Source organism: Macadamia integrifolia, chromosome 13 (genome assembly GCF_013358625.1).
Source record: "Macadamia integrifolia cultivar HAES 741 chromosome 13, SCU_Mint_v3, whole genome shotgun sequence".
Classification (NCBI taxonomy): domain Eukaryota; kingdom Viridiplantae; phylum Streptophyta; class Magnoliopsida; order Proteales; family Proteaceae; genus Macadamia; species Macadamia integrifolia.
Genome location: NC_056569.1, coordinates 4008967 through 4033999, shown reverse-complemented (window position 1 = coordinate 4033999; position 25033 = coordinate 4008967). Strand labels below are relative to the sequence as shown.

At 38.3% G+C, this 25033-nt stretch overlaps 1 protein-coding gene across 6 annotated transcripts in view; it reads right to left on the bottom strand.

Moving 5' to 3' along the window:
- The window catches only part of LOC122059259 (probable sugar phosphate/phosphate translocator At1g06470), a 43330-nt gene that overhangs the window by 8121 nt on the left and 10176 nt on the right, over positions 1-25033 (bottom strand). For all 6 annotated transcript variants that reach the window (XM_042621954.1, XM_042621952.1, XM_042621950.1 and 3 more), the window contains exons 6-11: positions 15101-15201; positions 14942-14954; positions 14478-14662; positions 14178-14264; positions 13027-13121; positions 3384-3539 (exon numbers count right to left, since the gene is read on the bottom strand). In XM_042621954.1, coding sequence (XP_042477888.1) covers positions 3419-3539; positions 13027-13121; positions 14178-14264; positions 14478-14662; positions 14942-14954; positions 15101-15201 — 602 coding nt within the window. In that variant the 3' untranslated portion in view covers positions 3384-3418. The remainder of the gene's footprint in view (positions 1-3383; positions 3540-13026; positions 13122-14177; positions 14265-14477; positions 14663-14941; positions 14955-15100; positions 15202-25033) is intronic.

The following is a 25033-nucleotide window of genomic DNA, read 5'->3' as shown; positions in this document are numbered from 1 at the left end:
AAAAGGTAACTTGGGAACATGAAGTACAGTAGATAATGAAAGCATAGAAGACAAAGGAACCACACCATGACCAGTAACATTAGTAAAGGATTCATCGGCAAGGATAACTTGTGATGAAGAATCAGACTGCTGAGAACAAAGTGGGCTTATTAGTCATATGTGAGGAAGCGCCTGAGAAACGACCCAGGGAGTGAGGAATGAGGAAGTGAGACATGTTGGTAATACATAAACGAGCTAATGTAGCCATGGAGGTGGAAGAGCATGTCTCAAGTTGCAGAACTCGTTTGAGGAGGTGATTGCTCATATCAACATGGAATGAGACACCACCTCCAGGTGTAGGAGTCTAAGTAGTGTCATTTGGGAGCACCACATCAGTATTCCCATTATAAACAATAGCATTAGCAAATTGTTGTTGTTCCCGCTAGGGCTTGCCATGCTTCATCCAATATTTGTCAACATTGTGATTAGGAAGACCACAATGAGTACACCAACGAACAACTGGATCAGAGGGTGGAGTACCATGATCACCCATGCCACGTCTATGACCTCCCCTTGTTCCACAACCTCTACCAGGAGCACCATTACCATGACCACAACCTCCACCATTAACAACGAAGGCAGAAGTGTCCTTAGAAGTGGTAGTGAAATCAGGTTTGGCTCAGAGGTGGACACAATCCACTGAATTCTCCAATAGGCATTATTGATAGAGGGGATATTCTCACCAGCGAATGGTTGACTCTTAACAGGTTGAAGATCAGAACCCAATTCAGACAGGAACTTAGCAACAAGAAACTCGGCACATTGAGATTCGAGAACATAAATGTCTGTGGAGAGAGGCTGATAGACATTGAGTTCCTCCCACATGCCTTTAAGAGTACTGTCATAGTCACCAACAGATATGCCATCCTGTTTGAAGGAGAAGAATTTCTCATACAAGTCATAGATCCTGGACAAATTTTTGTCTTGAGAAAAAATCTCTTTGAGTTCCTCTCAGACACCTTTTCTAGTCTTATGAAACATGACATTGGCAACCACTAAGAGCTCCATACTATTCCATAGCCAACAGAGTAAAGTAGCATTCTCAGATTTCCAATCTTTGTAATCAGCAATAGTGGGATCAGGTAGAGTCTTAGTCAAATAATCCATCTTCTGTTTGGCTGTGATATAGACTTCCATGGCCTATGCCCAGAGAAGGTAATTTGACTGCCCAATGGTACCCCTGAGATCAAAATAACAGCACAGAGATGAACCAGATACTGTCCAAGAACACATAACAGAACTACAATGTATATATCCTTAGAAGGAAACAACTCGCATCCTGTAGATCAACTCAGCAGTAATAAACCAGATAGAACCAGCTTGCGGTAAGAGAAAACAGCCTTGAAACCCAGATTTGGGTGATTTGTAATACCAGAAACAAAAAGGGGTCAGAATGACCCAATAATGTGGTCGAAGGGCCTTCAAATGGTGAGGAATAAAACCTTAGAAGGGCAGGAGAAATCCAGAGGGCAGAATCAATGCTGCCAGAAAACAACCAAAAAACAGGATACCGACAGTCAGATTATGAGGAGAAATTAATCTGTAACAATAGCTTGGATCAGGGTCATATTGTGGTCTAAGAACCCTTGTAGATTGGAAATTTAAAACCCCGAAATAAGAGACTGCTCAGTTGGCCAGATAGAAAGTAATTGCACCATGCAAGACTGCCAAATATTTTCAGAAAAACAGAGTATCACAGACTTCAATTGTAGCCATCAGTTGGGATGTAGATGACACATCACAGCAGTTGGAAAGCCTAGTTCTTCATAGTATTATCAACTAGGGTTTCAGAAATATATATATATATATATACTGACCAAAAGAGAATACCAAGGGGAACTCTCAAAATAGGAGAACTGTAATAACTACTGGATCTTTAATGCTCTGATACCATGTCACAATATCAGTCCATTACAACCAGTAGCAACAGGAAGAAGAGGAGAGAGAGAGAGAGAGAACTTACCCACGGTTAGTATGTAAACAGAATACACAAACCGTGGGCTAGAGAATGTATTTATACTAACCAAAACAACTTACACCAAGTTAAAGTACTTATACCAACTAATACCCAAAACACCCCTCCCTACTTAAGACTTAAGAGTCATGGTTTAAAGTATCTCCGATAAGATACGATACCCTCCGATATGGTGATACGTATCTTAAATTTAGCCGACCGTAACAGCAACTGATACTGATACTTTAATCTTTAATCTCTAGCATATCTTAGAGTATCTCTGATACGCTATGATACCCTCTGATACATATCTTAAATTTAGCCACCCTATACGGTGATTGATAGCAATACTTTAATCCTTGCTTAAGAGTAACAAAATAACATAATAACTAAAACAGAATCATAATCCGAGAATATTATTTAACAGGACCTTAGGGTCTATGATGACAAATCACTCAAGGATTTAGGACTAACCACATGTCACTACATTATGGCTAGATAACTAGCATTATGTGTAACTTGCTTTATCTTGTTGTATTTTATTTTATTTAACATCAAAAGTATTATGTACAAATGTTGTAAGGGAGTTATTAGGGAGTTATTGCTGGAAAAGTAGTTATTAGGGAGTTGTTTCTCTTTGTTTTTATTTTGGGTTTTAAAAAGGTTGTATTTTGAAATGGAAAACAAGGAAGATGATGTTAAACTTGGAGATTTCTCCTATTCTTTCCAGTATGAGTATTCCTGCAAACCTTGGAGCGAATCAAAGATGGTATGAAGCAAAGCCCCTCTCTTTTTTGTAACTCTTCCCTGTTATGCTACCACCCTCTTCCTCCTCCCCTATTCCTTTTCTACCAGTCCCCATTTCCCCACTTTTTATCTTAAACTATAGCTTCAAACACAATGGGGATTCATCAATTAACAGAAAGGAGGCAGCGGGACAGCAAAGGAAAACTTGTATTAGATTCCCCAAACCCTGCATCAATTTGGTATTAGAGCCATTTCCAAGGAGTACATGGAAGAAGTTGCCTGCAACAAGTGCTGGTCCCGATAAGATTCTAATCTAGATTGCATATAGATCACCGGGGACAAACTTCGATACCTTAATCCAGATTTTCTAGTGAAATATCAGACTTTTCACCGGAGGTGAATTCTTCCCACCCTGGGAGAATTGATGAGGACATCACTCAAGGATTTAGGATTTACCAGAGGAGACACAAACATATGCAGCCAGATGTCACTATATTAAGGCTAGATGACCAGCATGGACAGCAAGGAGCAAGGAGCAAGGTGCAAGGTTATAAGGAAAAAAAATTAATCTAAGGACAAGGTTTCAAAATTCAGTTTTCGCAATTCATGATGTTCATTCAAGTAAGCATCCAGCAAGACTCACATAAGTTCAAAAATCCAAGCTGATCACAGTAGAAGTCATGCATCATCAACTTGATCTTCCATCTCCTCCAGGATGACATATTTTGCAGCAACGTTGGTGGAGACAAAACCTGCTTCATTGTCTTCACTTTCTTGGTGTTTCTGTAGGTTTTGGTATCTGAGAGTAAAAAATGATGCACAAAGGCGCATTAGACAAAGTTCTGCCATAGGGAAGCAACTGTAAGCTTGAAAATACAGCTCATTTCTTAGATAATTAAAGCAACAGAATGATAAAACAATTATTCAAGCATTCCCAATAAATACTTGAGGACATTTATCAGTAATTCTATATTTCAGGCTTCACCCAAGCTTTGTTTCTCACTCGGACCTGATATAGCTTAATGGTCTCAAAGTCTTAACAGGTTCAGCTTGACCAAGATCAATATGTTAAATAAACAGGGATAGGGAAAAGAATATTTGTGAGATTGAACATTCAGTGAATCAAAAGACTTCAGTCAACAATCACAACTAGAGCTAAGCTACAGAGTCTACACGATTGGCTGGGTCTGTTAATACTTGACTACCATTTAAAACACATGGGGAACTTTTACACAAGATTTGAAGAGCTAAATAATACAATATGAGGCCTACAATTTATTTTTTATATTTAAAAAAATATATATATTAAGCCCAGAAATTTTGTCCATATTAGATCTCAAAGATTCAAAGTTAACATGATTTGATGGCATCCATGAAATTTCACAATAAGAAGTGGCATCTAAAGCTTCAATTGCAATTGGTTATTTGTTGATATAAAACTTTAGGATAAGTTACCATTGCAATGTTAATCAAGAACAGATGAGTTTCCTATAAACCTGAATGGACTCAACAAGACACCAAAGTATCATTCTAGTACCAGACTAGCTGGACTTCAGATGAAGAGAAATTTTATAGTTTCAATTAAACCAACATATGAAGATAGAGGAAATTTTCCCTACCATAGCATTACTCTCCTGACTTGGAATGCTGCAATAAAAAATAAAAAAATAAAAACACAAAGTTTACTCATCAACGAAATGCGAGGTATTGTCTAAACTCAGGAAACAGCCTCTCCCCGAAGTGAGGGTAAGACTGCATACATTATGACCCCGAGCCTCGTGCATTGGGTATGCCCTTTTTCTTGAGGTAATTTCTAAACTAGGATCGTTTTTCAATAGTCAACAAAATTCAATTTTTTTGGCAAATGAAATTTCAAGTCACAATACTCAAAAGTACTATTGGATGCCAAGGAGCATCACGGGCCCCTTTGTTTTAAGTAACCGTTGGAGTCGTACTTCTTTTGCTATGAATTTTGGTTCCTCTCATTATGTTGATCTACGACCATCCTTGCTTGCATTCTATTCTGTAAGCAAAGCGACTTGTCGACTCCCATTCAAGCTGTTAAATGAGGTCACGGTAACAAGGGTCCATGAGTGAGTCGATGGCATCTCTTTGGTGCCTTGACTCACACTATTTATGTTTCCTATTAGCTCCAGGGTTTTATTCTAAGTTTGTTTCCTCTTTTGTTTATTTCCTATTTAAGGTAGATTACAATATTACTAAGTTTCCTATTTGACTTGTAATAAGCTCAGTTATAAATAACTAAATAAGAAAGGTAAAGGAGACTGCTGGTGACGATCTGTGAACCAGCAGTCTCGGTTCTCTCCTTCTCTCTTCTTCTTCTTTTCTTCTTCCTTTTTTTCTTGGGATTGCTGGGTGTTAGCTTTGCATATTGTTACTTGGTATCAGAGCCAAATTAAACCTAGTGATCTCTTCTTGTAACTCTAGTGCTTTGGTCCTTCATCAAATGATTGACCCTTTTCTGGTTGCAGCAACCTGTGCTGCCTAATCACTTAGTATTCCTCTTCTTCATTACTACCTTGAGTATTATGGAGTCCCTCTGATCTAGAGGTCTATTTTTTTTTTCCTTGTTCATGACTGCTGCTCAATTTCTGGAGATAATTGTGCAAGTATTGAAGCTACTGCTAATTACTACTCTACCTGCTGATGGATCCAAGCTTTTGGAGGTTGTTTCTTCTGGTGTAAAGGGACACTTGACCCGTGTTTCACCTCCTTTTGGTGGCTTGATCAAGTACTTCTGGGACCCTCATTCATACCTGCGGCTACTCTGTTTTTGGGGATTTTTTCACCCTCAAAGTTGGAACCATATCTTCTACCCTGGTTCTCTAATCAGGCTCAGACTTTGGGGTTTTAATCCCCTCCTCAGGTGCTTCCTTCGATCCTAATTTGGGACCTTTTCCTGAACTTTTTTTTAACCTTAAATTTCCCTACTTTTGCTGCTGCCAGTACCCTGTTTTTCTGTTTTTCTGCTGCCAGCCCTTATATCTGCTGTAGCCAAGTGTTTGTTGCCCTTTTTGAGGTTCCTATTTGTTGCTCTCTCAATCTCACTTAGTTGGTTGAGTTTCTAATGCCCCTATGGCTGAACCAAAAGCCCCCATCGATCATGTCAAATCCAGGTAACTACTATCAAGGTTTCCGGGATTTCCAACCATCTTCTCTGGGCCCAGGCTGTACATGCCTATATTCATGCTAATGGAAAACTTCAATAAATTACTGATAACCCTCCCAAAATTGATCCTAAGGATCCTACTACTAAATCTGCTTATGTTATTGGATGTGTGAGAACTCTGTTGTTAAAATATGGTTGTGGAACAGTGTTGAACCTTCTATTGCTTCCAATGTCATGTTTCACACTCTTGCCAACGGGGTTTGGGAGGATTTACATGAGAGTTTCTCACAGGAGGAAAATACTGCTCATACTCATGAATTGTACGAAAATATGTTCAACTTCAAGCAGGGTGACAAAACTCTTAATGAGTATTTTAGTGAGTATAAAGGCATAGTTGAAGAACTCCAGATACATCAACCTTGTACCACTAATCTGGATCAGTCAAAGCAACAATGTTCTGAGTTCCACGTCTCCAAATTCTTGGCTGGACTTAATCCTACTTATCAGTCTATTAAAGGTCAATTTCTTACTGGCGAGAAGGTGCCCTCTCTCAATGAGGTCTTCTCCCATCTTCATCGTTTGGTGTCTCCATCTAAGGTTGACTCTTCTACTAAAGACAACTTTTCCTTTGTTGCTGGTCGTGGTTCTGCAAAAGGCCATGGTCATGGTTCTTATGGTTGTGGTATAGCAGGACAACCAGTTGACAAGTCCTCTCGGCAATGCAACTATTGTGGTAAGCCAAATTATTTTGTGGAAACATGTTGGGCAAAACATGGCCGGCCAGAGTGGGTTAATGAGTTAGCTAATACTATCACTATTGATTCTGAGTGTGGTACTTCTGGAGACACCACACTTGCATCTGCACCAGGAGCTTCTTCCACTGGTACTATGTCTCATGATGATTTTCATCAACTACTCATACGTCTCCAACAGCTTGAGTCTGCATCAACCTCCACTTCCACTGCTACTTTAGCCCACACAGGTAACTCTGCCCTTCTTACCTCTACTTCCACGCCTTGGATTATTGATTTCGGTACTTCCAGCCATATGACGGGTAAGTCCGACTTGTTTTCTTCCAATTCTAATATTTCTAATTCTTCGCCTGTTATTCTTGCTGATGGTTCCTCTACTCAAGTGACAGGTCATGGTGTGGTCTCTCCTACCTCATCTATGAATTTGTCCTTTGTTCTCTATGTTCCCAAATTGCCCTTAAGTCTTTTATCTGTCAGTCAACTTACTAAGTCTCTCAGTTGTTCCATAACATTTTTCCCCTTTTGTGTTTTTCAGAACCTTCAGACTAGGAGGACGATTAGTGGAGGGCTTGAGCGGGCTGGTTTCTATTATTTGGATGGCACTGGTCCAACTACTACTCCTGCTACAACTATTAGTGGTTCTTCTCTTCATTGGCACTTCCCTCTTGGGCATCCCTCCTTTTCTAAGCTTCAGCTGATGGTCCCCAGTTGTCGCTCTCTTTCTCGTATTCAGTGTGAGGCTTGAGAACTTGGGAAGCATCATCGCTCCACGTTTCCTGCTCGTAGTGTGACTCGTAGTTTGGCTTTATTTCTTTAGTTCATTCAGATATTTGGCGACCCTGTCGAGCTAGTAATAGATTAGGTTTTTCTTACTTTGTTAGTTTTGTTGATGACTATTCTCTTTTGACTTGGGTCTACTTGTTAAAAGATCAGTCACAATTTCTCTCTGTGTTAAAAAACTTTTATCAAGAAATAAAAACTCAGTTTGATGCTTTAATTAAAAACTTTCGGTCTGACAATGCACTTGAATATACTCAGGATGAAATCTCTGAGTTTTGTTTATCTAATGGCATGATCCATCAAACTAGTTGCTCATATACTCCTCAACAAAATGGTTTGCAAATTGGAAAAATAGACACATGTTGGAAGTTTCCCGATCCATTATGATTCACATGCATGTACCTAAACATTTTTTGCGTGATGCAGTTCTTATTGCCCGTTACCTTATCAATCGTATGCCCTTGCCTGTTTTAGAAAATCATACCCCGTTTTCTGTTTTATATCTCCATACATCTTTGTTTAGTCTTCCTCCTCAAATTTTTGGATGTGTGTGTTTTGTCCATATTTTAGAACCCAAGTTGATAAATTATCTCCTCGGGCTGTTAAATGTTTATTTCTTGGTTATTCTCAAACCCAAAAATGGTATAAGTGTTATGACCAAATTTCTCATCGAAAATTTGTCAGTGCTGATGTTACTGTCTTTGAAAGTACTACTTATTATTCTCCTTCTATTCCATCTTTAACTTTTCCTGCAACTCCTACTGAACCACCTATTCCGGTTCCCATATCTCTTGCCGATGAGCCTACTCTTCCCCTATAAGTGTATCAACGGCATCGGAAGATTGTGCCACCATCCTCCACAACCAGTCCTGCTCTGCCCACCGACCAGCCTGATCCTGATACTCTAGGTCCCTCTGACCAACCCATTGCCCTTCGGAAAGGTATGCGTTCTTGTACTCAGAAATCATTAGCGGCCTATCCTACTAAAAGTTATGTCTATTTCTCATCTTCCATCTTCTTTTCGCAATCTTGCTTTTTCTTTGTCTACTAACTCAATTCCTAAATCTCATTATGAGGCCTTGTCTCAACCTAGGTGGAAAGTAGCTATGGACATGGAAATGGATGCACTATTATCCCGTCAGACATGGACTCTTGTGGATTTACCTCCTAGTAAGGATCTTGTGCTTGTCGATGGGTGTACACTAATAAATATAATCCTGATAGTTCTATTGAGCGCCTTAAAGCATGATTGGTAGCCAAAGGATATACTCAGACCTATGATGTTGACTACTTCGAAACACTGTCTCCGGTGGCATGGTTGAACTCCGTTCGGGTTCTTATTTCTCTTGCTGTCAATCTCGATTGGCCACTCTATCAGATGGATATCAAAAATGCTTTTCTATATGGTGACCTTCAAGAAGAAGTTTATATGAAGCACCCTCCAGGGTATGTCACTCAGGGGGAGAATTCTGGTAGAGTATGTAACCTTCACAAGGCCATCTATGGGATGAAGCAATCACTATGGTCCATGGGCGTGGTTTGACAAACTTAGTTCTATTGTCCTTCGTTGTGGGTTCTCACAATGCTACTTTGATCACTTGGTGTTTGTTAGGCACCAAAAGTCCAAGATTGTTGTTCTTGTTGTTTATGTGGATAATATCATTATATCCGGCAATGATGATGCTGGTATTACTGAAGTTAAATCTTATCTTCATTGGCATTCCAAATGAAGGACTTGGGATCCCTCTAGTATTTTCTTGGCATTAAAGTTCTTCAGAGTAAGAAAGGGATTAGCTTATCCCAAAGGAGATCTTCTATTTGATACGGGAATGTTGGCCTCCAAACCGGTTGACACTTCAATGGACCCTCATCAAAATTTTGGAGCTACTAATGGTGAAGACTTCAAGACAAATACCGGTATAGAAGATTAGTGGGAAAACTTATTTACCTCACTGTCACTAGACCGGGCATATCATTTGCCGTTGGAGTGGTTAGTCAATACATGCAATCTCCTAAGAAGATACATTGGGAGGCAGTCTGTCGTATCTTGAAGTTTTTGAAAGGAGCTCTAAGGAAGGGGCTCGTTTATCGTCTCCATCAGAGTGTTGATTTGATTGGTTTCTCTGATGCAGATTGGGATAGTGTTGATGGCGACAGGAGATCAACCACCAGATATTGCACATTTGTGGGTGGTAATCTTGTTACTTGGCCAAGTAAAAAACAATCTACGGTTGCTAGGTCCAGTGCAGAAGCTGAATATCGAGCTATGGCTAATATTGCAGTTGAATTGATGTGGTTAAAGTCATTACTTCATTAATTGGGCTTTCCGGCCACTCAACCTATGAAGATGTTCTGTGATAATCAGGCAGCCATCTATATTGCAAGTAATATTGTTTTTCATTAGCGCACTAAGCACAATGAAGTGGATTGTCATTTTGTGCATAATGTTGTCATGAATAAGTTGATTGTCACTCTATTCGTTGCTTCCGTTGACCAACTTGGTGATAAGTTTACCAAGCCCTTGCCTTCGGAAAAGGATGTTCCAAGCTGGGCATGGGTGATCTGTATGCTCCAGCTTGAGGGGGAGTGTTAAAGGTCAAATGGACCCTTCGTACCGTGGGGGTGCAAAGGGTACCCACGGTACAAAGGGTACATGTGTGAGTCAATGGCATCTTTGTGGTGTCTTGACTCTCACACTATTTACGTTTCTTATTAGTACTATGATTTTATTCTTAGTTTGTTTCCTCTTCTGTTTATTTCCTAGTTAAGGTAGATTAGAATATTATTAAGTCTGCTATTTAACTTGTAATAAGCTCAGTTATAAATAAGAAAGGTAAGGGAGACTGCTGGTTACAATTCTGTGAACCAGCATTCTCAGTTCTCTCCTTCTCTTCTCTTCTTCTCTTCTTCATTTTTCCCTTGGGATTGCTGGATGTTAGCTTTGCATATTGTTACACAAGCTCCACGGGGCTTCGTAGTTGCTTCCCCCCTTCGGCTTGCCCCACATATTATGTAATGTGACATGAGAATTGCTGATGCTAATGATTTTAATTGTGGCAAAGAAAAGCTAAAGGTGTTGTCATCTTAACATGGAAATAGTGGTAGGGCTGCATAAATTTTATCCAGCAATCATTATCAACAACAAAGAAAAAAAAAAAAAAAAGGTGAAAAAAAAATCTTATTATATGATACAGTTGTAGCGCTTGATAGATTTTATCAAGAAATAGGTTTAACGGCTCAAAGTTATCATGATTTGATCACATCAAAATTACATGACAGGAAGTGGTAGCAAAAGCTTAAAATGCATGGTGAGGCATACCACCATGTTGATCAAGTACAGCGGAGCTCCCTCATAAACATGAAATGAACTCATCAAGACCCCAAAAGTATCCACAATTGTCAAGGTGCCCAAGGGCAACGTCATCATTGCAACATTTTATGCCAATTCCAAGTGAGCTTAAAATGCATGGTGAGGCATACCACCATGTTGTCATCTCTAGGAATGATCTGAATGCCTTCACACTCAAAGCTATTGATCTCCTTGAGCATCAAGGGTCCCCTTGTCACCGGGGCCATTACCTTAATAACTACGGAAGTCATTTTATACCACAAAAGCAGGCATTGAGACTTGAATTTTTATTTTTCAAAGAGATAACCAGAGACTTGGATAGATTCTATACAAATATATACACACAGGTATTTACCAGAATAATACTTCCATAATTTGGACTATGGTGATCTCAAAAGAGAGAAGTACAAAGTTGACTCAAAACTAATTGTCAGGTTTTCCTTTCAAACTGGCATGAGTTGTTGACAACTCCTTTGATACAAACAGGATTTTCATATTTTACAATAATAATAGATACTGATTGGTAAGGAGAAGACGAGGAGCCCCTTCCTTTTAACACAAGATTTCTCTGCCCAATTTTTTTTTTTAAATAATTTTAGTTTTACTCTTATCCCCTTCAGATATAAAGGGCAGTTACCCAGTGGTGGTCCTATCTATGTATAGCCATGGGAGCACCGTTTCAAAAATCAGAATCGGATCAGTCGCATTGGCCACGATTGATCCCAATTCCAAATGATTCAATCGGTTGATTCTTGCCAAGAAGCCTATAATTGCTGAGTTTTCAGAAATAAGGGCTGATTCTAGGTTCTTGGGTCCAATTCCATCTGATTTGGATCGGAATCGGCAGGGACTGATTCGATCCCCAATTCCGTGTTTTGAATCCTTGCCTGGAAGGGCTGAGTTTGGAGTCAGTCCCAACATTTGGCATCTTTTGTGCACAGTAGCCTCCATCAAGACTCAAACCCGGGCATTTTTCCTGGCAGCCCGAACCCTTTACTATTGCTCTAAGCAATGGACCCTTCAGATATAGTGGCAAATATTGATAAGAATCTGGTGCCACAGCTAACAAATCAAATACAATAAGAAAGTACTCTCATATCTTCCAATGAAGTTAAAATTACGAGGTACTATCATTTTAAGTCTTTAGAAAAATTCCTAATCACATGATCTATTTGACATGCTCCATTTTATCCTTTCTAGTTTTTCCGCAAATCCATCTTAACATCCTCATCTCTGCTACACATAGCTTCGCAATACGAAATTTCTTAATTGCCCAACATTCCGCCCCATACATCATAGCTGGTCGAACAACAGTCCTATAAAACTCTTCCTTAAGCTTTAACAGGATACTTCGGTCACACAATACTCCGGTTACACCTCTCCACTTCATCTATTTCACTTTGATTCTCTGTGAAACATCATCCTCTATGTCACCTTCTTTATTTATAATTGATCCCAGATGTCTTAAAGAGTCACTTTGCATTATCTTTCTTTCTCCAATTCCCATGTCATTATCCATCATATTGTGATTAAAATTACACATCATTTACTCTATCTTCTACTCTTCGTTCTACTAATCTTAAAGTCTCTTGTTTCCAAGGTAGATCTCCAAAGCTCTCTTAAGGATAATCTCTATCCTTGTCTCATCCACCAAGACGATATCATTGGCAAAGAGCATACACCACGGGACCTCATTTTAAATGCTCTTGGTTAGCTCATCCATAATAAGCGCAAATAGATAAGGGCTTAACGCTGATCCCTAATGCAATGCAATCGTAATTTGGGAATTCCTTGCCTTGACCTCCCACAGATCTCACACTAGTCGCCACACCCTCATATATATCTTTAATAACATCCACACATTTACTTGACACCACTCTCTCCACTATGACATGCAGGATTAAATCTCTAGGGATTTTGTCATAGGTTTTTCTAGGTCAATAAAGACTACATGGAGATCCTTGATATCTCTATATCTTTCCATGAGCCTCCTCAATAAGTATATAGTCTCTGTCGTGGATCTACCTAACATAAAGCCAAATTGGTTCATTGATATATGATTCTCTCTTCTCAAACGGCCTTCAATAAACTTCTCCCAAAGTTTCATAGTATGACTCATTAGCTTTATGCTTTTATAGTTATTGCAGCTTTGGATTTCACCTTTATTTTTGTAATTATTCAATTCTTATAAAGAAATTAAATGAAGTTCTGTAATTGCAGATAGAAAAAACAAAGAAATTAATTGGCAAACAACAATCAAGGACCGACAACTTACTTGTACCAATTGAATAAACCAACACCAACCATGATTATAACAAGCCCATTCCCTTTCAACCAGGTAAACTGATCATGGAAGTAAAACACTGCAACCTGAAAGTGCAATAGGAATGGAAAAAAATAAAAAAGGAAGATTTAGTTTCCCAGTAAAGAGAAATTTTCTTATTAACATGGTGAGTAGCAATCCTCTCCCAATTGCTCAAGAAATAACCCAGAACGGTACTGATCTCTATTTCTATGTCATTCCATGTAAAGCACTATTTATCACCCTCCTCCAAAAGAAAAAAAAAATTATTTACCACTATCCCTTTTCATCCTACATCCGGTATTTTGTCTGTGGTCCAAATGTCTACTATGAATAATAAAAATAAAAAAAATAAAAATGCCCAGCATCTTGCTTTGCAGTCTATTGTCTTATACTCCGACAATAAAATTCATAATTTTCTCAAATGTTCCAGAATCCAGCTTCAACTGACACTTATATATTGACAGCAAGCCTTAAGAGGTAGCTTTGTTTCATCATGGAGCCTGTAATTGTCAATCTCTTAAAATTCAATAGTGGAAGGGTCTCTTGTAAGTGGTAATGCAGTTATATGGCACTGCATATTAAAAGAGGGGTTTGAATACCATCCTATACTTAAAAGTGATTCAGGAACTGGCATCGTCTTAGAATTTCTTTTCCTCCCAACTATGTGACATGGGTTCTGGTATGGGAATCCGGCATGGGTATGTCTCAAGGAGGATCCACATGTCTCCAACACTTAGGACATGGGTGTATGTGTACAAAAACGGGTATAGGTACAAGCCTACAAGGTCTCAGCGAGAATTTGTCAACCAGGGGTAAATGTCAAGAGGAGGGTTAATCTTCTTATTCTTGATAGTCAACATGGTACAAGGTTGGGATTCATCATAATTATCCAGGTAACTCACCAAGTTTCTCCAAATTACCAAGGTCAGCTATGGCTCAGCAGATTCAACTGCTAACTTGGGAATCTTTAGGGAATCTCAGGTATGGATTAAGATTCTCTTTGCAAGCTGTGCCAAAAAAGTAAGTGGCATAGCCCAAGAAGTTCTGATCAATTAATTAAACATGTCAGCACATCATACAACACTAAAAAACATAAAAATAATTCACAAGACTAGTCATACCAAAATAGTAACAGCCTCTTTGACAACCCCTGCAATTGTTACAGTTACTGCACTGGTTACCGAGACAAGAATATATTCTGTCAAAACCTGCAAAAGGAAGACAAGGAATGGAGAATGAAGAATGTGAGATAGGTTGAAAGGATGGTGTAACAGTAGCAAGTAGAAATTGAATGGCCCGCAATACTTCGAGTATCCAAATCATGGCAGATTCACATTCTGTTTTTTTTTTTCGGTCGAACCAGATTCACATTCAGTGACCCAAAATAGGGAAGGGAGAAAAAACTGACAACTAAATATTACCATAAAGAACGCTAGGGTTCCACCAAAAAGCATTAGGAGAGTGCTTCGAAAAACGTGCCATGAATTATTGAAGTACTCGTTCTTTTTGAATTCATCCCAAGGATCCATCATAAGAGAGAGTAGAGCAGTTGCTACTGCCATAACTGGAGCCACATAGCTCATCAATGTAAGAGGATTCTTTAAACCTGAAAATATTCAAATAGAAGCAACTTATATTTTCTGTTAATTTTAAATTATCCTAAATCTACATTTTGTAATTATCTACAAAAACAAAGAAAGAGATAGTTCATGTTAATCTTTGACAACAAAGGTTCAGTCTGTGTAATACACTGTGAAACCAAGATTCCCACAGGCATGTAAACACTCTTATGCACCAATAGGCACATGCTTGCATCACCCTGTACTTTCCTTTTAAGAGTCATTAAACCTAAATAACTGACATCAAAGAATGTGGAGCTGCTTACCATAGACTTCTCTCTTGATGCCGATTTTCAATTAGTAGGGAGCAAAGACAATGAAAAGTCAGGTTCTATTACAAAAGATGAAATAAAGAAATTGATAAAATCTGACAGCGATATTTGAGATTAGAGAGAGACATGGAGAGAAAGCCACAACATTCTTACCTGTAAAAGAATCTGAGTCATGGACCATCTAAAGCCAGACATAATAGCAGCAAGCATGATAAAAATGAAACCCCAAAAGTCAAATTCTGTTTCCTTTGCAACTGCAAGATAGATCTGTGTCAGTCCGGCCACATCAATAGTAAGGAAATGAAGGGACAAGACATGCTTGACAAGCACAAGAAGTATGCTTTTAGAATAAATCAGCAAAAATGAGGAAAGAATTTATCATCCAGACAGATGCAAATAAACATCCAACAGGAACAAAATGTAATACAAGTGAAGCAGCAATTCGTGGTGTAGTGCTAAAAAAACATGAATCACCTAATCAGGTACCATGCTATCAAGGTTCAAGAAGTCTGTTTTGACTTGGTCGGGTTTCAACTGGGTTTCGGTCGAAACCCTGTATGTTTCAGCGGTTGGTTTTGTTTGACCATTTCAATGGTCAAATGGCCATATTTTGGCCCAAAATTTCGGACCCTAATTAAGTATCTCTAAACATAATGAAAACTTTAGATTGTTGAAAAACAAATCCAAAATGCTAGTTTGGTTTCTAATCCTAGGTTGGTAGCGTACGGCATACCTTGGCTGTATACTTTCTCAAATATGTGCTGCATAATTTAGTACAATAACACATGAAACTCAATGAAAATAACTAAAATATGCATTACAATGTACAAATAAAGAAAAACCATTTAATACTATTAAATGTTAGAGTGTTACAACTTATATATATATATATATGTGTGTGTGTGTGTGTGTGTGTGTTACAACTATATTATACAATCATCAACCAAGGTGAAACTCAAAAGACCAATACAAAGCCGTTCTTCCTGCTCCATGTCAGTACCACAAAGAGTTCCCCACCAGGGGGGGTTCAAATGCACCAAATTGACACAGTAGATGTGTTGTGGTAGTCTCCAACGTGCTTTTCCACCAAAATTTGCAGGCAATTTGGCCAAAATAACCCAAAACTGGAATTTTCTAGTACTTTCTGTCGAAATTTAGGTGAAACAATCAAAAAAGTTGAAATAACGAACAATTTTGATTAAAATATGGCTTTTGCATAAACATAATGTAGTGTTTTGGTCAGTATAAACCAAAAACAAAAGCCCAAAATCTACCAAGATTTCAACTGAAACCTTAAAGTTTCAGTCGAAACAATGTAATCCTATAAAGTTGCAAGCTATTTCATGGACTCAGCTGAAACCGAAATAATTCGTGAGATTTTCGGTGATTTCAACCAAAATCTCGAACATTGCATGTAAAAGGCTCCTATAAACCCCCCCCCCCAAAAAAAAAAAAAAAAGGAGCAAGTGGGAATAGGGAGGTGAAAAGAGAACGCAATCAAGAAGACTTTTTCTCAATGACAAGTGATGCAAATCGAAGAAGGAAGAAGAAGAGAACTGCCTATGGTTGTCGTGGGAGATATTCTGTTTCTTGAAATTAGCACATGGTGGGGCCTCCTTTTGGAAATCATAAAGCTTATTGTTTCTTTATCTTCAAGGTGTCAAATCGTGGAGGGGGTACCAGAGTTGTATTTAAGTTATGTAAACAGGTTAAGACTCTTTATAACGACCTATTCCTGCATATAGGATTATAGTTTCTTTTTATTCTTATGGTTGGAGTTTCCTGTTTTGGTTTGAGTTTCTATTTTGTTAAAGACAATCTTATTAGCTATTAAACTTTCTTACATCCAATCTGATTTAATCTATCTCAGTTTATATATATCCAAGGCCCTAGAGCCTATAGACACAATTTGAACAACTCTTGAAGCTTTGCTTTGATACTTTGTGAAATGCAGCTGCTGTGAGATACTATTTACCTGGTGAGATGCTAGGTCGATTGGTGGGAGCAAGGATTAAAGTATCGGTATTGGTCGCCGTATTGATTGGCCAAAATTAAGATACATATCGGAGGGTATCGTATTGTATAGGAGATACGCTAAAGATACGTACATAAATGGATAGGAAACACTTTTTTATACACTTTTGCAATAAAAAAATAAAAAAAAAAGCTATATATAACATGTATTATGCATAAACAGTAAATTGAGAGTATCGTACTAAGAATCCAAGGTTTGTAGTTGTCCCATAAATGTAAAATCCTTGTTCTCAACCTTGATTTCTACTTTAATTAGAGAGAAAAATGGTTGCAGCAACTTTGGAATAAAACCACCTCAAAAAATTGTGATTTTCTAAAAAATTACCCATTTTGGCCATTTTATGACCATATCGGTATGTATCGATCAATACACACCGATACGTACCGATACATATTGATACGTACCGATAATACCGAAATGTACATTTCACTTTGATTTTGAATTTTTCATAGAGTATCGATGAGTATCGGTGCGTATCGGTGGGGTATCGGTGTGTATCGGTATGTATCGTAAGATACGTATTGATACAAAAGGGTTTAAAAATTTCATGTATTGTATCGATAAGGGCCAATACGGATATGTATCGGCCAATACGGTACGATACAGACCGATACTTTAAACCCAGGGTGGGAGACTGATCTAGGCTTCAGTGAGGGACTCAAGTCATATCTTCTCTTATTTCAGTCCATCGAATCCTTAGTAGCAGGCTAGCAGCAATTCTTTGCTTTCTCTTGTGGTGACCTGGGGCAAAACCTTACATGCCCTAGTTTTTGTTTCTCTTAGTTCTTCTTATTTTGTTCCTTGTTACTTATTCCATTCCCCACGTTCTAATTTATGTTCAGTTGCTATTCTTCACTTTAGTTGCCGTTTTCTATTGTTCCTACTCCTAAGTTTCTAATTTTTAGTAAGTTTCTATTTCCACAACTCTTTATTTCCTTCCAATCCAATCTGACCATTGGATAGTTACCAAATTTAATGAGACATTTTTTTCCGATGAATAAATAAATTTATTACTAAAAGAGAAAAGAATAAACAAGTAAAAAAGGAAGAGGGGGGGCAAAAGGGACCAGCCCTAACAAAAAAGAACCACACTGAGGAAGAGGGCCCCCGCAAGGAAGGATACCTAAGGGGGGGAGATAATGGAGATGGTAAGTCCCCAGGAGAAAATAGTGAGCCTGTTCCTTGGGGTGTCATGGATAGCATGGGGGTGAAGAGATCCAAGTTTGGAGTTGTATAGAGAAGAGAAGAAAAGAGAGAGACTGTGATTGTGGAGCAAGGGAGTCTAAATCAATTAGATTGGGGCTGCCCTTCTTCATTCATTAAATAGAATAGCTATTACAAGTCCGACTAGATAGGAAAGAACAAAATAGAACAAAAAAGGAAACTAAGGGCCCATTTGATAACGTTTCTGCTGTTTCTGTTTCAAGAAACGGCAGAAACATAAATTTCCGTTTCTAGAAACAGAAACGGAATTGAAGGTGTTTGATAAGTCATGTTTTTAGAAGTCAATAGTAACCAATGAAAGAATGGCCACAAGTCGTTTCTAGAAACGGCGAAACAAGTTCAACTTGTTTCGCCTGGGTCGTTTCTTGAACCATAAATAAGTAAAAATTTCTATTTCTATTTCTGAAAATAAGTGAAAAGGAACAGTTTTATCAAACGCTTTTTACTCCGTTTCTACTGTTTCTGGAAACAGAAAAGGCAGAAACGCGTTTCTTGAAACGTTATCAAACGGGCCCTAATACTAATTGCTAATTTCTAACTGTATTCATTCCTAGGACTAGGAACACTCAAACCCATAGTCCCAATAGGAATAGGAAAACCCAAGGGAGGAGTCTACGACTTGCGCTAGACTCCTCCTTTCTCTCGATAGACTTTTAACACTCCCCCTCAAGCTGGAGTATACACATAGCAACAGAAAGCTCCAGCTTGGACCAACAAGAACTCCAACAAGCACAGAAAGAACTCTAATCAACTATCATAAATCGGCAACTCCAAAAGAACGAAAGCCCTTCCAAAGAATGCACTCTAATACCAACGAAAGCTCTTCCCAAAGAAGGCACTCCCATAGAAACTATAGCTCCCAATAGCTACAACAAAAGCACTCACGAGCCTCAAGCAGAGATCTCCCCAAACAAACGTCTCACAGAAAATTCCACAGATAAAATAGGCAGCATCAAGTCGCCGTGGACCAAACAACATCGGGTTGTTGAATATACCAAACAATATCAGGTCACTAAATATAACCATCTTCAAAAGATAAAATTGTTGCTGCGAACAAACACGAGTAGATACTTTACAATAAATCAATCTTCAACTAAGATTATCTTGAGCAAACAATAAATCAAATCGAGCAAATAATAATTTGAAGCTCCGCAAAACCAGCAACTATCAAAGCATAAGGGGTAACAACCAGAAACTTCTCCCTTGAGAAAACCCGCAGCTATTAAGGATGAAACCATCGACTCCTTCCTGGAGACAAAACCAACAATAGACAGACGATACCATAAGATAGCAGCAAATAGATTCCCCAACAACAATCGATTCATTGAAACCCTAGTTCTTATTATTCTAAGAACTAAAGCTTCACCAATAGCATGATACCTTTGAATGACTCTCAGACCAGCAACTTGTTAAGCTCTGATACCATGTAAAGTGAAGAGAAGAAGGGAGAGAGAGAGAGAGAGATCCTTATGATTGTGGAGCAAGGGAGTCCTAATCCATTAGATTAGGGTTGCCTCCCTTCATTCATTGAATAGAATAGCTATTACAAGTCCTACTAGGAATAGGAAAGAACAAAATAGAACAAAACAGGAAACTAATCCTAAGCTAACTTCTAACTGTGTTCAGTCCTAATAGGACTAGGAAACCCACATTCCTAATAGGACTAGGAATACCCAAACCCAAAGTCCTAATAGGACTAGGAAAGCCCAAGGGAGGAGTCTGCAACTTGCGCTAGAGTCTTCCTTTCTCTCGATAGACTTCTAACTGAAGCTAACATCAAAGAAGATGGCCTTCCAAATCTTATCGAAAGAATGGAAGTCCATCTACAAAGATTTAGCTCCATCCAGGTATGATTGATGGCAGCACAAAAGGAAAGCTTCCCGGCGGTGTCACAAATGGAAGAACCAGCAAAGGTCATGTCGACCCAAATCCATTCTTTGCTCAAAGGGAGGATAGATCTCCTAACAAGCCAACAACTACCGAGGACCTTTTTCCAAACAAAGACAGAGAAAGGGCAAGAGAAAAAGATGATTAACATCTTCAATGCCATTCCAACAGAGACAACAGGAGGGGGAAACCTGGATGTGTCTGATGATGAGGAAGGACCGAAGGACTACATTAGGAGGCAATTTGAAATAGCCCACCAAGCAGTGAAACTGTGATGAGGGATATGACCTTCGAACCAAATGATATTGCGCAAAGGAGCAAGGGGGGCTTTTTAAAAGAATAAGAATCCAAGCAAAGGCAGAGCTAAATAGAACCAAGGGGGAGAGGGTCCAAATAATCTTGTCCTCCCTCCCATGATGACCAGTCGGATAGGGGGAAGGAGGACCAAAGATCAGCGAGGGGGGTAAGAGGAGAGGGGGAGAGACCAAACTCCATTCAAGATGATGGAGGCAACAGGGGAAAATCTGTTCAAACCAAAGGAGTAAATGGTTCTAGGGGAGGTAAGAGAGGAAAATTCTAGAGGGGTGTCAAGGGTCGAGCCAAAGAGATGTAGAAGAGCCATTCCCAATGGTGCAAGAGATAGCACCAAGAGCACTAGATCTGGTGTTTAGGATTTTGCGCCAGACGCACGAAGAATTAGAAGGGGAAGGGGAACAATCCAGATTGAATCATTCTTAAGAAGAAAGGAATAGACCCAGGAAACCCATATAATGCTGTGCTTGGAAGCAATTTTCCAAATGACTTTGAGGATTCCTGAAGTATTGACTTCATGGATTCTTCGCAGCCCCAAGACATCTTCAGATTTGGGGAGGCAGACTTGAGCCAACTTAAGGGGTGAAGGAACTTAGTGGAATCAGTCCCTTTCCAAAGGAAGGAGCAAAAGAGATTTTTAATGGATTTGGAAGTGGAAGTAAGGAGGACAAAGATGTCAGACCAATTTCATAGGTTGAAGGACATATCTGATGAGGACCAGGCAGCCCGCGTTGAGACATTCATCCACTTTCCTAGGCTATTCGACCATATTGTTGGCCACATCTAACTTTTCTTTGCCAGGTTTCTTCCTTTCATATATTTGATTTAATCTTGACCTACGGTTCTAGATCACTAATGGTTTATTCTAATCCCAGCCTTTGGGTAATTTGATAGCAACCACAAAGTTTAAATGATGAAAACAGGGAGACACTCTTGTTCTGAATATTGCATCATCAGAAGGCTTCTATAGATAGAACACTGAACCGTATAGTTCCTTCAGAAGCCAGGAGTTTGTTGCACAAGCAACAACAAAAAAGCCAGGGGTAGATGACAGTTCAAGAAACTCACAACCCATGCCAATGGAAAAAAAGGAGTGTGATGTTGAAAAGACTCAACAAGGAATTGTAGATTAGATTCAAAAATTTCAGAAGAAATTAACCAGTTTTATATTACTTTTAGGTTAAGAATGAAAAAAAATAAAACGTTTAGTTTTCAAAATGTCTAAAGAATGTGAAAAAACAAAACATTAAAAGAACAAGCTCTTGAATATGGTTTTTAATCTTTTTCAAAGAAATATAAATGGTTAAAATAGAGGCGGGTGCAGCAGAAGTCTGGTTTACCAAGGAAACTTCACTTTGATCAATGTATCCACCATTGGAAGTCTTCCCCCCAGCAAATCAGATGATGTTGTAGTGCCCTTTCAATGCACTTCAAAAACTAGAAAGAGACACAAAGGAGGTCACCCAACTACTTTGAGAGGGCACAGGGAAGAGAAAAACAAAAACAGAAGAATACAAAATTCCTCTCTTTTTAGGATGTAAACCTCTAACTACCAGAATTAGTATTCTGGGACTCTGGTAGTATATTTCCAGGAAGGCCCCCAATAGAGGACGACGAGTCCAATGGTACCCTCAACCCTTCTCTTTTTAATCAACCCAAACACTGAACACTTAAAAACCCTAACCTCAACAACGAGAAGCCCAGCTTCTTAATTGAGAAACCTGAGGTAAAAGATGAAATAACAATTGAGACTTCCCTTGGCTATTAGAAACACTTTTTCCAGCATTAGTTTTAGATACTCAGTGATACAGTCCGTATAATGGGAACACCAAATGCTACAGACATAAAAAGAAATATAAGAAAATAAGCATATTAGTATATTAGAAAATGCTAAAGTAAAATCACAAAGACATAAACCATTAAACTACCACAAGACCGCTTGCAACCAAACAAACATCTGCATAAAATAAACAAAAGATATTATATAGAAGATATGCTGCCATGCACACAAGTAGCCAGAGACTAAATTGCATCTATCTTCCACACATGAATTATGAATTTATTTTTTTGGAAAGTTGATTTCTTTGAATTTTTGAATTTTTATATTGAAAAAAATTACATAATCTAGGTAAATAAGTAAGACTACAGATTACTAATGTAAAGCTTCATAAATGCATGCCACATGCAGAAATGCATGAATTACAGTGCTCTATGTTCTCTATATATTAAATATAAATAAATATTATAACTGATTTTAATAGTCCCATGAGTCATCTAATCTGCATTTGAAGGTCAGTGATGCATATTACACAATAGCTATGAGTCATTTAGCCTGCATTTGAAGGTCGGTGATACATATAACAATATGTATCACATGGGAAAGGGTTCTCTGAACCAAGGTTCATGGTATCGGGTTCGCCCCTTGGGGAGACTGAAATTTCGAGGATACCAGGGAATTTTTCCCAGTATGGTGGAAACTTAGGCTTTAATCCCCAAACTGTGTTTTTTTTGTCTTATTTTTTGTATACATCCTATTTTAAACATTTCTAACACATTCACATCATTAGTTTCATAAAAATAAAAATAAAAAACACATAAAATCTTACTTGTGTGGTGAACCAAAGGTTCGATAATCATTACGCTGACTTGTTGACTTAAATTCTGAAACTATACTACATAATGACTATATATAGTCTACAATCTACATCAAAACATAAGACATAATTCAAATGATCCAAAATAAATAAAAATATTATATCATCAACAGTTATCTATCAACTCTCAACAGTAGCGACTCAATTACTCGACACTCAAAAGTAGTGACTCAATTCCAAGTAGAGCGTCTAGGCGGTTCCAGTCCATGAGCTACGTACCACTACAGATGTCATAGTTGCTCTTCTAAATGCACCATATATGAGTCCCATGACATGTTTAGGGCCCAATTGTTTTGGTAGTTCGTCACTGCCCATCTATAAGATGCATCATCAACATTAGCTAGGTATCCCAGCATAGGGAGTGGCTCAGTCATATATCATAGTGATAGGATGTGGATGTGGCAGGTTGGGATGGATATCCAAAGATATTGTTAACAAAAGATGACCCACCCCCTGAACTCTCCTGTCCAAATGATGTTAAAGATCCACCCTACTGTCCATACCCACCACCATATCCAAATGAACTGGCGCTCTCGAAGGATGGCACACAAGGTTTAGGGAGATGGGATTTACCTTTTTGGTCCAAGCTCCCTTCCTTAGGTAGATTCGCTATGAATGTGCGAGATCCAAGATTAGAATGAAGATTTGATAGCACAAGGAAAAAACCTTAAGTGTTTTCCCAAGTTTCCCACTTCATAGAGAAGAAAAAGGGGGAAATGGTCAAAATTTTGAAATAAGAAGTCTTGGTTTCCCATTTAAAAAGGTTATATAAAGGTTGACCCATTTGGTCCAATCGAAAATTCCCACATTTTGAGGAAAATTCTCACATTTCGAGGAAAATTCCCACATTTCAGTCAAAATGTGGGAATTTTGGTCGATACTGGTCAAAACCAGTGACTTTTAAAAGTCACATGGTATTTGGTATTGGAGTCCTGGGATACAATGGAAACATGGGAAATTTCAACTGTATCGGTGGAAACCTTGAACCATGCTCTGAACATGAGGCATTTCCTACTCATATAAACAATTTTTATTCATTTTTTCAAACAGAGAAAAAATAATAAAATATTCTTATGTGAGTAGGCGTAGGACCTCATGTTCTTATCACATATCACTAAAAAGAAAGTAAGTTTATAATTTTTTAACTTAATTTACAAAAAGAGAAACAATACATAAACTACAAGTATGACCTAAGTGTTTTAGACAGAATAACTTTGTTAAACCTCAGAAAATATAAAGACTGGTTATATAAGGATACTTACTATATTTTAATTTTAAAACCAAAATATCAAGAATACCCTAAAACATGAAGTTGTTTTCTAGTACATGTTTCCAACCAATCAATGTAAAGTCGACATTTTCAAATAGAGTTTTAAAACCCAGACTAATCATCAATCCATGTAAATTAATCACTTTCAAATAGCATTTTAAAACCCATATGAATTATCAACCACTTTACTACAGCCTCTGATCACAGGTTAAGAGATTCAACCTTCCAAAAAACTGCATCAACCCATTCAAACCTGAATGGTCCATGGAATTTTTCCATAGTGCAACTAAACGGGTGTTAATGCTGATCTACCTGTTTTGGGGCCTAGGTAATGGCTCAAACAGTTAATCCTCGGTAGCTTAACTGGGTTACACAAAACCATTTGTAAGTTACCTACTCAAGCACCCTGCAAGTATACAAGCCAATTTGCATCAAACAAATATAAATGTGTGTACAGCTACATCAAAACTCATGTCAGTAAAAGTTATTCCTCTAAACTCTTTTTTTTTTTTTTTTTTTTTTTTCTTTTTTAATTAGACTGAAGTTTGGACTAGAAAAAAGCCTCTCCTTTTTAACATGATGAGGGTAAGAGGTAATGCAACCTGAGGATCCTTCAGTTGATCACCTTAAAGGAACCATGCGGAACCATTTCCCTATGGGAAGCCATTGGTGCCGAACTTAAACATTTTTTTTTTTTGGGGGGG